This window comes from Globicephala melas, chromosome 3 (assembly GCF_963455315.2).
Source record: "Globicephala melas chromosome 3, mGloMel1.2, whole genome shotgun sequence".
NCBI lineage: Eukaryota > Metazoa > Chordata > Mammalia > Artiodactyla > Delphinidae > Globicephala > Globicephala melas.
Genome location: NC_083316.1, coordinates 49,051,808 through 49,064,365, shown reverse-complemented (window position 1 = coordinate 49,064,365; position 12,558 = coordinate 49,051,808). Strand labels below are relative to the sequence as shown.

The 12,558-nt window shown below is 33.0% G+C and overlaps 1 protein-coding gene across 4 annotated transcripts in view; it reads right to left on the bottom strand.

Moving 5' to 3' along the window:
- Window positions 1-12,558, bottom strand: part of IPO11 (importin 11) — a 214,953-nt gene that overhangs the window by 78,270 nt on the left and 124,125 nt on the right. For 3 of the 4 annotated variants that reach the window (XM_060295810.1, XM_060295809.1, XM_060295811.1), the window contains exons 25-26: window positions 8,046-8,141; window positions 7,620-7,733 (exon numbers count right to left, since the gene is read on the bottom strand). The exons of the other annotated variant lie outside the window; for it this stretch is intronic. In XM_060295810.1, the coding sequence (XP_060151793.1) occupies window positions 7,620-7,733; window positions 8,046-8,141 (210 nt within the window). The remainder of the gene's footprint in view (window positions 1-7,619; window positions 7,734-8,045; window positions 8,142-12,558) is intronic. 4 annotated transcript variants of the gene reach the window in all.

Genomic DNA, 12,558 nt, shown 5'->3' with positions numbered 1-12,558 from the left:
AACTATAGAGCCCACGCGCCACAACTAGAGAAAGAAAACCCACATGCCACAACTAGAGAGAAGCCCGCGCCACAATGAAAGATCCTGCAAGCGGCCTCAAGGAAGACCCCGCGTGCCGCAACTAACACCCAACGCAGCCAAAAAAAATAAATAAAATAAAATAAATAAATAAATAAAAGACTTGTCTTTTTTGCATTAAATTTCCTTGGTACATTTGTCAAAAATAAACCGACCATTAATGTGTGCACCTATTTTCCAACTCACTTCTGTTTCATTGACCTAAATGTTTATTTTCATGCTATCCCACTTTCTTGGTTAGTATATATAAGTTTATAATAGGTCTTGAAATCAGATAGTATTATATATTCTTCAACTTTGTTCTTGTTTAAAGTAGGTTTGGCTATTCTAGGTCCATTACATTTCTATATAAATTTTAGAATTAGCCTGCCAATTTCTACCAAAAAAAAAAAATTTTTTAGGGAAAATTTTTATCTTAGCAATAACGAATCATCTAATCCATAAGCATACATATACATTTACTGAGATGTTTTTTAATGTTCTCAGCAATGTTTAGTAGTTTTTACTGTACCTGTCTTACACACATTTTGTTAACTGTATCCTAAATATTTCTAGGTTTGAATGTTATTGTAAATCGTGTTTTGAGAATTTCAGTTTCCAGCTGTTCACTGGTAGTGAAGAGAAATAAAATTGTTTTTTACATATTGACCAAGTAACCCATGACCTTAGTAAATTTAGCAGTAGTTTTACTGGAGACTGTAATATACAATCATGTTGTTTGCAAAGTGAGTCAGTTTTACTTATTCCTTTCCTATCTGTATGCTTTTATTTGTCTTCTTATTGCCTTGTTGCACTGGTAGGGCTCCCAGTATCATAATGAATGGAAGTATTGATATATCAAATCTGTTAGAATTCTGCTCATTCTACTGCAAATATTTTGGATATTAAAGCTGAGAGATCTGTGATAGATACGTTAAATCACTTTTTTGTAATTGACCATATAAAAGAAAAAATTATGAAAGTGAAAGATATTATGAAAATTAAGAAATGTGAACTATCATTCAACCAAAACGAAGTATTAATTATAAGAAAAATTGTGTAATTATGTGACCGCCCCCCTTTTTGATGACAGATGAAAAATATATTGAATCTTTAGGTTCTTTCATTTACTGTATCCTAAACTTGGCTAATGATAGTTGTAAAGCTCAGCTCACTGAAAATGAAATAAAATTAAACCAATTAATATGACTTTTGGATAAACAAATATGACTTTTGGATGAAGTCTAAATATCTCTAAATATCCCAAACAGCATTTAGAAGAGCTAGAAAAGCGCTGAATAGAACTGCATTTAGTTTAATATAAGATGAGAGGTGATTCATGACTAGAAACATTAAGACAAATTACTACTTTTTGAGACTACAGGTTGGCTAGTGACTAATACTTAGGGAGGAAATTGTTGAAAATATTTGATGTCATTTTTTTATGTAAAATCTTGACTCAAACTAGAGCATTATTCAGCTAGTGTGAGCAGCATCAAATAAAGAATCATATTTACAATTTTTAAATATCAGCAAATGATTTAGAAATTACTGTTTCATGTGCATGTGTATAAAATAAATTGATATCTTTTTCCTATGTTTTCTTCTGGAAGCTTTTATAGTTTTAGTTTTTTTGATCAATGATTCATTCTGAGTTAATTTTTTTGTGTCAAGTACTTCTTTGAAGAAATGATCTGGTGATGTGCCCAAAACTATTTGTGGAAATGTTGACACATGTTTAGGATTTGACTACATCAAAGAGTAGTTTTGAACATCTCAGCTTTCATATATTGCAAGAAAACTATCAACATTTGCTTAATAGCATTAGTACATATGAGGGAGAAATGAAAAGAAAAAGTAAAACTGCAGGGTTAATATTCTTCCAATTTCATAATTCAATTCCTGATTTGCAGGTATATTATTTATGTTTCTCTGATGCTTCATCAGTATGATAGTAAACATGAAATTTATTAAGAAAAGCTTTCTGATTTGTTTGATTTACATCCCTCATTGCATATGATTAAATTTAGTGACTTAGAACCAAATATGTGGAAAATGTTTTTTTAGTTTTGACTGAAACTATATACAACTTCTCCCTAGAGAGACACTGGCAATGAGGTTTTCAGTTAAATATTTCTTACTGAAATATTTTTCTTAAACACCATATTTATTATTTCAAATATTGTTTCACCTAGCTATATGAGTTCAATAAACATCATTAAATATCTTCAAAGTCATGAATTTCTCATTTTAAGTAATCTATATAAATATTTCAAAAAGCCGTTTTCTCATTTCAGTAAATACATGTTAGCCAGCAGGTGAAAAACAAATTTAGAATATAATGATAGTCCCATAAATATTAATTTTTTGAAATTTCTATTAAATATTTCATGTCTCTTAAGATACTGTATTAAAACTGCATAGTTGACAGAATTTTTTAAATGCTGATGGTACTTTTCCAAATGTTTTTGTTCACTCTGACAGTGGAAAAACTTTATTATCTCAATCACTTTATTATCTAACATAAATTCATGATGTTTCCTTAATTTTTTTCCTCACTGACTGCTGCAAAAATTCTTTACTTTGCCAGAAACATTAATAGAACATGACTGACATTCTGATGAAATGTATTTAGAACCTTCAACTTCTAACGATACAATTCTTAAGCACCTTTGCATCCAAAGTTTGTATCATTAAGCAATAACAAATCACTATATTTTGCTGAAATAATAAAAATATTTTTCATTCCAGAAATAAAGATTACTTTTACTTGGCACCGAGTCCTAAAGTTTCAAGAGGTTCCAGATCGTTCTAAATTCTTCAACATATCAGAAGATGTTCTACACTGCAATTTATTGTTAACATAATTTCTTCATTGTACTCCTGCACATTCAAAACAGAAATGATAGGGACTTCCCTGGTGGTCCAGTGGTTAAGACTTCGCCTTCCAATGCAGGGGGTGTGGGTTCATCCCTGGTCGGGAAGTTAAGATCCCACATGCCTCGCAGCCAAAAAACCAAAACATAAAACAGAGGCAGTATTTTAACAAATTCAATAAAGACTTTAAAAATGGTCCACATCAAAAGAAAAAAAAATGATAAACTGCTTCATAGTAAAATTTGTACTATTAATTATTTACAGCATTTATCAAGGTTATTATTATACTATTTTCTAGTTAGCAGGGACTTATTACAATATTTTTAAAATTTCAATTTTAAAAATCAAAGAGGAGGGAACACATCCTAACTCATTCTATGAGGCCAGCATTATCCTGATAATAAAGCCCAACAAAGATAATACAAAAAAGAAAAGCTACAGATCAGTGTCTCTTACGAACACTAATACAAAAATCTTCAACAAAGTACTAGTAAACAGAATTCAGCAACATATTAAAAAGATGATACACCATAACCAAATGAGATTTATTCCAGGAATGGAAGGATGATTCAACATATGAAAATCAATCAAGATAACACCCCACATTAACAGAATAAAGGATAAAAAACCCATGATCACCTTGATAGATATAGAAAAAGCATGTAACAAAATTCAATACCCTTTCATGATAAAAACAGTGAATAAATTAGGAATAGGGAGAAAATATCTCAACATAATAAATGCCATATATGAAAACCCATGATGAACATCAGACTGAATGACAAAAGACTGAGAAGATCTCATCCTTTAATACCAGGAACAAAACAAGGATGCCAAATTTCACCACTTCTATTTAACACAGTACTGGAAGTTCTAGTCAGAACAATTAGGCAAGCAAAAGAAATAAAATGCATCAAAACTGGTAAGGAAGAAACAAAATTATGTTTCCAGATCATATGTTCTTTTATGTAGAAAATCCCAAAGATTCCTCCAAAAAAACTGTTAGAAAATATGAACTCAGCAAAGCAGCAGAATACAAAGTCAACAAAAATCAGTTGCATTTCTATACATGAGCAATGAACAATCTAAAAAAGAAATTACAAAAACAATTCTATTTTACTATCATCAAAAAGAATAAAATGCTTAGGAATTAATTTAACCATGGAGGTGAAAGACTTGTATAATGAAAAATATAAAACACTCCTTATTAAGACATAAATAAATGGAAATACATCCCATGTTCATGGACTGTAAGACTTAATATTAAGATGTCAATACTACTCAAAGCAATCTACAGTTTCAATGCAAGCTCTGTCGAAATCCCAATGACACTTTTTGCAGAAATAGAAAAACCCATCCTAAAATTCATAAAGAATCTCAAGAGACCCTGAATAGACAAAACCATCCCCCAAAATATGAAAAAAAGCCAGAGCATTCACACTTTTGGATTTCAACATGCCTTACAAAGCTTTAGTAATCAAAATTATGTGATAATCATACAAAGATAGACATATAGACATGGAACAGAATACGGAGCCCAGAAATAAACCCTTGCATATATGGTCAAATGACTTTTGACAAGAGTGCCAAGATCATTCAATGGGGAAAGGACACTCTTTTCAACAAATGGCACTGTAAAAACTGAATAACCACATGCAAAAGAATGAAGCTGGACCCTCATCTCATACCATATACAAAATTCAGCTTAAAATGGGTGAGATAAATAACAAGGACACACTGTATAGCACAGGGCATTATAGCCATTATCTTATAATAACATTTAGTGGAGTATAATCTGTAAAAAAATAATGAATCACTATGCTATACACCTGAAACTAATATAATATTGTACACCAACTATACTTCAATTGGAAAAAAAAAGGGGAGGTCAAAGAACTAAAGGTAAGACCTAAACTATAAAACTCGTAAACAAAAAAAAGTACAAAAGCTTCACTACACTGAATTTGGCAGTGATTTCTTGGATATGGCACCAAAGGCATAAGCAATAAAAGGAAAAAACTAAGATATATTGAACTTCTTGAAAATTAAAACATTTTGTGCATCAAAAGATACTATCAACATAGTAAAACGGCAACCCACAAAACTGGTGAAAATATTTATAAATCATATATCTGATAAGAGATTAACATACAGAATACATAATTAACCCTAAAACTCAACAACAGAAAAACGGATTCAAAAATGGGCAAAAGGGCTTCCCTGGTGGCGCAGTGGTTGAGAGTCCACCTGCTGATGCGGGGGACACGGCTTCGTGTCCCGCTCCGGGAGGATCCCACATGCCGCGGAGCGGCTGGGCCCATGAGCCATGGCCGCTGAACCTGCGCGTCCGGAGCCTGTGCTCCGCAAAGGGAGAGGCCACAACAGTGAGAGGCCTGTGTACCGCAAAAAAAAAAAAAAAAAAAAAGGGCAAAAGACTTAGACATTTCTCCAAATAAGATACACAAATGGCTAACGAACACATGAAAACATGCTCAACACCACTAATCATTAGGGAAATGCAAATCAAAATTACAATACGACTTCATACCCATTAAAGTGGACACTATCAAAAACAAAAACAAGTGTTGGAAAGGATATGGAGAAACTGGAACCCTTGTGCACTGTGGATGGGAATTTAAAATGGTGGAGCTATGTGGAAAATAGTATGGTGGTTCCTTAAAAACTTAAAAATAGAATTACAACATGACCCAGCAATTCCACTTCTGGATATATACCCAAAAGAACTGAAAGCAGGTCACAAATAGATATCTGAGTACCCACGTTCACAGCAGCTTTATTCACTGTAGCTAAAATGTGGAAGCAACTCAAGTGTACACTGACTGATGAATGGATAAGTAGAGTGTGATAAATATATACCATGGAATATTATTCAGCCTTAAAAAGGAAGGAAATTCTGACATATCCTACAACATGATGAACTTTCAGGATATTATGCTAAGTGATATGTTAGTCACAAAAAGACAAATACAGTATGATTCCACTTATATGAGGTACCTTAGAGTAGTCAAAATCACAGACATAGAAAGTAAAATGGTGTTTCCAGCAGCTACAGGGAGAGGGTAATGGGGAGTTATTCTTTAATGGATATAGAGGTTCAAGTTTTACAAGTCTGAAAGAGTTATGGAGAAGCATGGTGGTGATGATTGTACACTGTGAATATGTTTAATACCACTGACCTGCACACTTAAAAATAGATAAGATAGTAAATTTTATGCTATGTGTATTTTATCACAAGAAAAAAAATTGGACAAAAAAATTTAACAGAGTAGACAGCTTTTCTTTCTCTTCCCACAGCACGATGGACAAAACTCTAACATAGTATTTATAATAATATTACAAAATTGCCTGTGTAAGTACTCTCTCCCTTAAAAGAATACTATCGGCTTGTCAAACCAGGTGTCTTCAGTGTCTAGTGGAGAAGTGCCTATTGCAGGATGTATAGGAGGCAGTAGAATGTGGTCGCTGAGATATCAGCTCTGAAGTGAGGTTGCTGGGATCTGCATATCAATTCCATCATTTGCTAGCTTTGCAAACTTGACCAAGTCACTAAATCTCTCCAAGCCTCAGATTTCTCAGGTGTAAGATGGAAATAAAAATATTATTATCCATTGGGTTGTTGTGAAGAATTAAAATAATACATAAAATTTATATTGTTAAATATATTGTTGTTATTAAAACCACTCAACAGATTTTGCTGAACTCAAGTGAATAAACTCTTTAAACTTTTAACATTATTCCATCACAGTTAAATTTAATGAAGCTAATGAAAAATCTGTCCTGCCTATTCATCAAAATAAAGTCTAGATTCTCTAATTACATTAGTCTAATTCTGGAAAAACTATATACATTCTACAGTTCACACTTCCTTACTCTGATTTTCATTAAAAGTGGAAATGGTAATACCTATTTCAGCCACAAACCAAAAGCTTTCACAAACTGCCCCTCCATTCTAGAGATCAGTCAAGTACATTCCACCTTCTACATTTTATAAATCTTAACAGATTAATGACTTAAGACATAAAAACCATATTTTAATATAATGTATGTAGTCTCAAGTAACCAACTCACTTAATAACCTATTCCATACTTACTCAGGTAGTTGGTTTCAGTTACAGTATATTTTTAATAAGCTTCTGCTGAAAAAGTCATTTCCCACAATAATGATGACAGAAACTCATTGCATGGCATTAAGAACAAGTTCATTAAGGAAATGAAACAAAGGTAGTACATGATTATATGTAAAGTATTCCTGTTTCATTTTATGTATGAGTTAACAAAAACGGCAACCATAACAAATCAAAATTCTATCCTATGGCTAAGCAGAATAAAATTGCCTATTTTGAGAGAGAACAAAATTTAAGTTTCAACTGCCATTCACAGGTTTCTTTCTCCTTCTCCCAAATTATAGTATCAATACAACTTACTAAAGATTTAAAATAACAAAAATATTTATTTCAAAATCATCTGTTTGTTGAAAGTAATTCTATGAATGACTCAACTATGTACTATTTCATTTCGTATTCTTGAACATAATAAAATTTGATTCAGGGAAATAAATAAAGTTTAAATACTACAAGACTTTTATAGACTCATTATTTCACAAAATTATTTCCAATCTTTATTTGAATAAAGACCTCCTTCAATTTAAGTAAATTGATTCTTACCTCCTGATTAAATTTATGTGCCATCTCATTAAGTAGTGAGGAAAAGAAACTAGTGTTTTGTAGCAGGACTCGACCCATAACGCCGAGATACGTTGACATCACTACAGGATACCTCTGTACAATTAAAATACAGCATATGTAAAACTGTGTTATGGTACAAATATAAACAATCATTGACAAAAAGTAACAATCAACAGGGATATGAAATAACAATATTCTTCTTTACACTGCTTCTTCAGAATGAACACCAATATTGCCTGAGTTCTAACTAAATATATGTCATACAAGGTAATATATATGTATTATGTACATAGTTATATGGATTACATATGTGAAGAAGAAATAATTTTTCAATGAATAAGGAAAATAATTAAAATAGAACCCTAGAATCCAATACTAACTTCAGAAGCTTAAGAAAAATCTTACCTCCCCTTCTATTATACCTCTGAAAACACAGGGTAGAATTGGTTGAAACATTTGCGGGCTTAATACTGGGTTCACTTTAAGGGCATTTTCCACAACCTAAAAACCAAAATGACACATTGGTAATGCTTAATAATGCAAGTCACTGCTTTATGCAAAACACAGGTAAAGAAAACAACGTATTAAATATCACATATATATAAGTACATGAAGTATTCAATATTCTAGACACACTTTTATAAGATAATCCATTAAAAATTACAATTCGATTTTAAGTATGTAATATTTAGACAGTTATACATCTTACATAGAATTATAATTAATCCCATTTTGATAACAGATATGTTGTTAATGTACTTCTTATCTTTGCATTTTAAATAAATAACCCTTATAAAATGTTAATGTCTATTTAATGTTTTATAATGTTTATTGTCTTATTGAGGCAATAAAAGGCACTTCAAAAGTATTTTAATAGTGAAAAGGGAAATCAGTAACAACTACACTCACTATCCAAAAATAAGTCTACATTTAAATTTATCCATAAATTGGATGGAAAAGGGCATGTTGCATATATACTGCATATTTACTAAATGAGAAATAATCTTATTTTATTTATAATACAATCATACAGATTATTAACCGTGCACATTGTTACAGATGAAAATTTGAAACATAAATTACTTTTATCTGAGTGAGATGGGCTCCCTCTATAACAAAGACAGGCAGCATGAAATTCAAACTGGGGTGGGATTTGTTTGTTTGTTTGTTCCAGGGTTGGGGGGGGAGGGGTGGAGTGAGGAAGGCAGTGGTCAGAAAGCAGCAGTGAGGTCCAAGAACAAATGTCTATACTTCTAGCCCCACTGCTTGCGGGGTAAGAATGAAAGCAGACACCATTTGAGAGGGTTGTGGGCAAGTACCAGTCTCAAGGCAGAGGCAGGTTTCCCTTAAAACGTCCAGCAATGTTTTTCAAGACTGACTATTGGCATTCTGAGTGGGACAAGTGTTTACTGCGCAGGACTATTCCACCTATCGAGGGGTTTTTAGCATCTCTGATCTCTGTTCATTATGTGCCAATGGCATGCTTCCAACACAGCAACAAATACACCTCGTGCATTTCAAAACATTCTCAAGGTAATCAAACAGTACAATGAATGACAACATCCTCTAATTTTGTGCAAGAAGTAAAAGGAATGTGCAAAGAAAAGTCTAAAAATACAATAACTTTTACTGTGGGCCGAACACCATGCTATCTAATAAGAAATACAGGATAAAAGATACCACAGTTCCTGATTAAAAGCAACAGGAGATGATGAGACTCAGAACATGATTAAATCTGACCTCAGTAAGGTTTACTTTGTCAAAAAATTAGATTTGGAATAGAGGGGGAAGGTGTAGATAAGCTACCCAGAGGCAGATGTCACCGGACATTTTATCTATGAATGGAAAGCAAGGCCATCTGCTGATTGTTAGACACACTATAACTTCATTCCCTCCTAAAACCCCACTAAACTTATATAAAAAGATTTTAAAGGGAGGGTGAATAATTTTTAAAGGACAAAAGGAATGAGAGATGAATACTGGAAGGTACAAAGAAATTCAAGAGGTAAATGACTTATCAGATGAGAGAAAGCTGAAATCTAAGGTTACAATAGAGAAAGCTGAGAGCAACTCGATGCACATCAGATGTATCTTCTCCCTACCTCTCCCCACCAAAAACCACAGGAATTAGCAGAGCCATACATCTTTGGAAAGGAGGGTAAAGGAAAAGCTAAAAGTAAGACAGGTTGGAAGTCTACTTAGGAAACAAATTGCCAGATATTCCCTAATCTGCATATTTGGGCAACTGACCTTCCCCCACCCCAGGAGAAGACAGTATATTTTCTTTAAAGGGTCTAAAAGAGAGACTTTCCAGACTAAAAGGGCCCAGGAGTGCCTGGTACTATTAATTAAAAAAACCCTAAATCAAGGTACATCACTGTAAAATTTCAGAACACTAGGAAAAAGAAAAAGAAGCTACAAGCTTGGGGAGGGGGAGCAAGGTGGGGGAGTTAGCATGGCTCTGAAAGAGACTTCTTCAAGAAAATTAAAGTAATAAAATCCTTATGGGTCAATGTGTCTGAACATATTGAACAGAGGCAAGTGGCAGAGAACTCAGTGCACTTAAAAAATTACACTAAAAAAATTATTAACTCCAAAGATTACAGAAGTTTGTACAGAAAAGGAAAAGTAATCACATATTTAAGATTATGACTTTTAAAATGTAAATTCACTGAAACGTACCATTCAATACAATCCAGCTGTCATTATGCACTTTCTTTATATATAAAGGTACAGTATGTAAAGGATTCACTTATTTCAGAACTAAAATGGAGTCTTTGTATTCAAAAAGTTAGGAACCATAGAAACAATGAGATCCTTTCTGAAAAATTATGCAGGAAAATGCCACTATCAGACTTGGAAGCAAGGACTGTGGATCAGAATCAAGAGAAAATCAGAAAGCAGAGCTGATCAGATATAAAAAACCAATTGAACAGCTGACCAGAGGTGAAGAAGTCTGGGATTACTCCTAGTTTTCACGTGTGGTCAATGGGTACAATCGTGATGCCGTTAATAGTGAGGCTTCACTTTAGACATGGTGAACTTGAGAAACCTGTGGGAAAATCTGTATGGAATGGTCTTATTTCCACACACATAACACTCTATACAGTCCAATTTCTAGGGAAGGTATTGCAGTTGTGACCTAAAAGTCAGAGCTCAAATTATGACTATTTCCATAATGAAGAAGGTTCTTTCATAATGATCAGAATCCTACCAAACATTTTGATCAGCAGCGCTGCTTTCACTTCTAAACAAGATTTTGAAAAATGCATCTAACGATTTCAGTGGTAATACACAATTTTGTATATTTTAAGTGAAATGCACGTATAGCCAGATGGCCAAACATGTCCAAGAAGGAAATAACACCAAAGACAACTAAAGCAATAACAGGTAGTTTATTAAAAGGTAATTTACAGATACTGAGAGAATTTAAATCATAAGTTACTCTTCTTGGGGAGAATCATTATGTTCTCAGGGATTTTAACATGTTTGATATGTTTTAATCCACTTAGTTTAGTTTTGTTTTGATGCTCAAACTGTCCCATTATTAGGCAGTGGGAGCTCCTTCAAGTTGACTCTTGCATCCTTTTGAGAAAATCCCACCTTCTCTTCCTTCCGGCACAAGGAGAGGTCCCCAGTTTATGTTGTGTCTCTCTTGCCTGAGCTCTGGAGTCAACCAGCAGGACACAGTATTTACAGACCATAATCTAGGTTCTAAGGTGCTCATTGCCACTGGATTGACACTGCTTCTAGGTCTTTGCTTACACAGATTTAGGAAATTTATTTTTCTCTTCCTGAGAAGTATATACCAATAATTCACCAAATTCAATTTAAGACTATAGCATTTTATATAACTTCTCTAATAGTTCCATCCTTCTTCCCTTATATTGAAAAATCCCAGATTCTAATAACCTTAGCTTATTTGCTTCTAACTGCTGTGTACAAAAATGCCCACATATGTACATATGGGTTTCAAAATAATAATACCGATATTACTGATAACAATAACAATACTGAAAGCAATTTATAATTTCCTTATGTTTCTTTTTGTTCTAACGTTATATCCCACCAGGGAGGTACATGTAAAATACTATTACTTGAAATATTCTCAGATGACTTATGGCACCAACATAATAATAGTTAGATTCAAATGTTTCCTTTTTTTTATGTTTAGAACTGCTTTTACTTTATTATTTTAAATCATGTGAAACATCTCTATGGCTTCAAACCCTAAAGTACAAAACATACATCCTGAAAGATCTAGCTTGCATTCTCTGTCCCTCTTTCCCCTACATAACTACTTTTCTTAATTTGGTTTATTTTTCCATTGCTATCTATGCTGCACTCTTTAAATACAAGAAAACTCTAAACACTGTTCCTTGCTTAACTCTAAAACTGTATACAGAGGTCATCTTCATTCCTTTCTAAGGCTGCACAGTACTCCTCTGTGTGGCTAAATAAGGTGCAGTACCGCCTATCATCCAATCACCTATTACTAATTATCTTTATCAGCATTTTGCTATTACAAATAGAACTTCTTAACTTTACTTTCAATCCACCCCCTTTCTGAATACACCTGAAATAGTTTAGAAACAGACTATGTTTTTATAATATAATCCCTGTGAAAAATGTAGGCTTTTAGTTTGTGCCTTACACTCAAACAATTTTTTTGATTTAGGCTGACATTGCATACAAAGTGGTTAAGACCACAGATGCTTAAGTCAGAATGCCTATGTTTATAACATGGCTCCAATACTTACTAGTTGTGTGACCTTGGACAAGGTATTTATCTTTTTGTGATTTAATTTCTCATCTGTAAAAATGGGGAAAAGAACAGTACCACTGTCACAGGTTTATGTGAGGATTAAATGAACTCTATGCTATGTGCTTAGAAATGTGTATCATACAGTAAATGCTA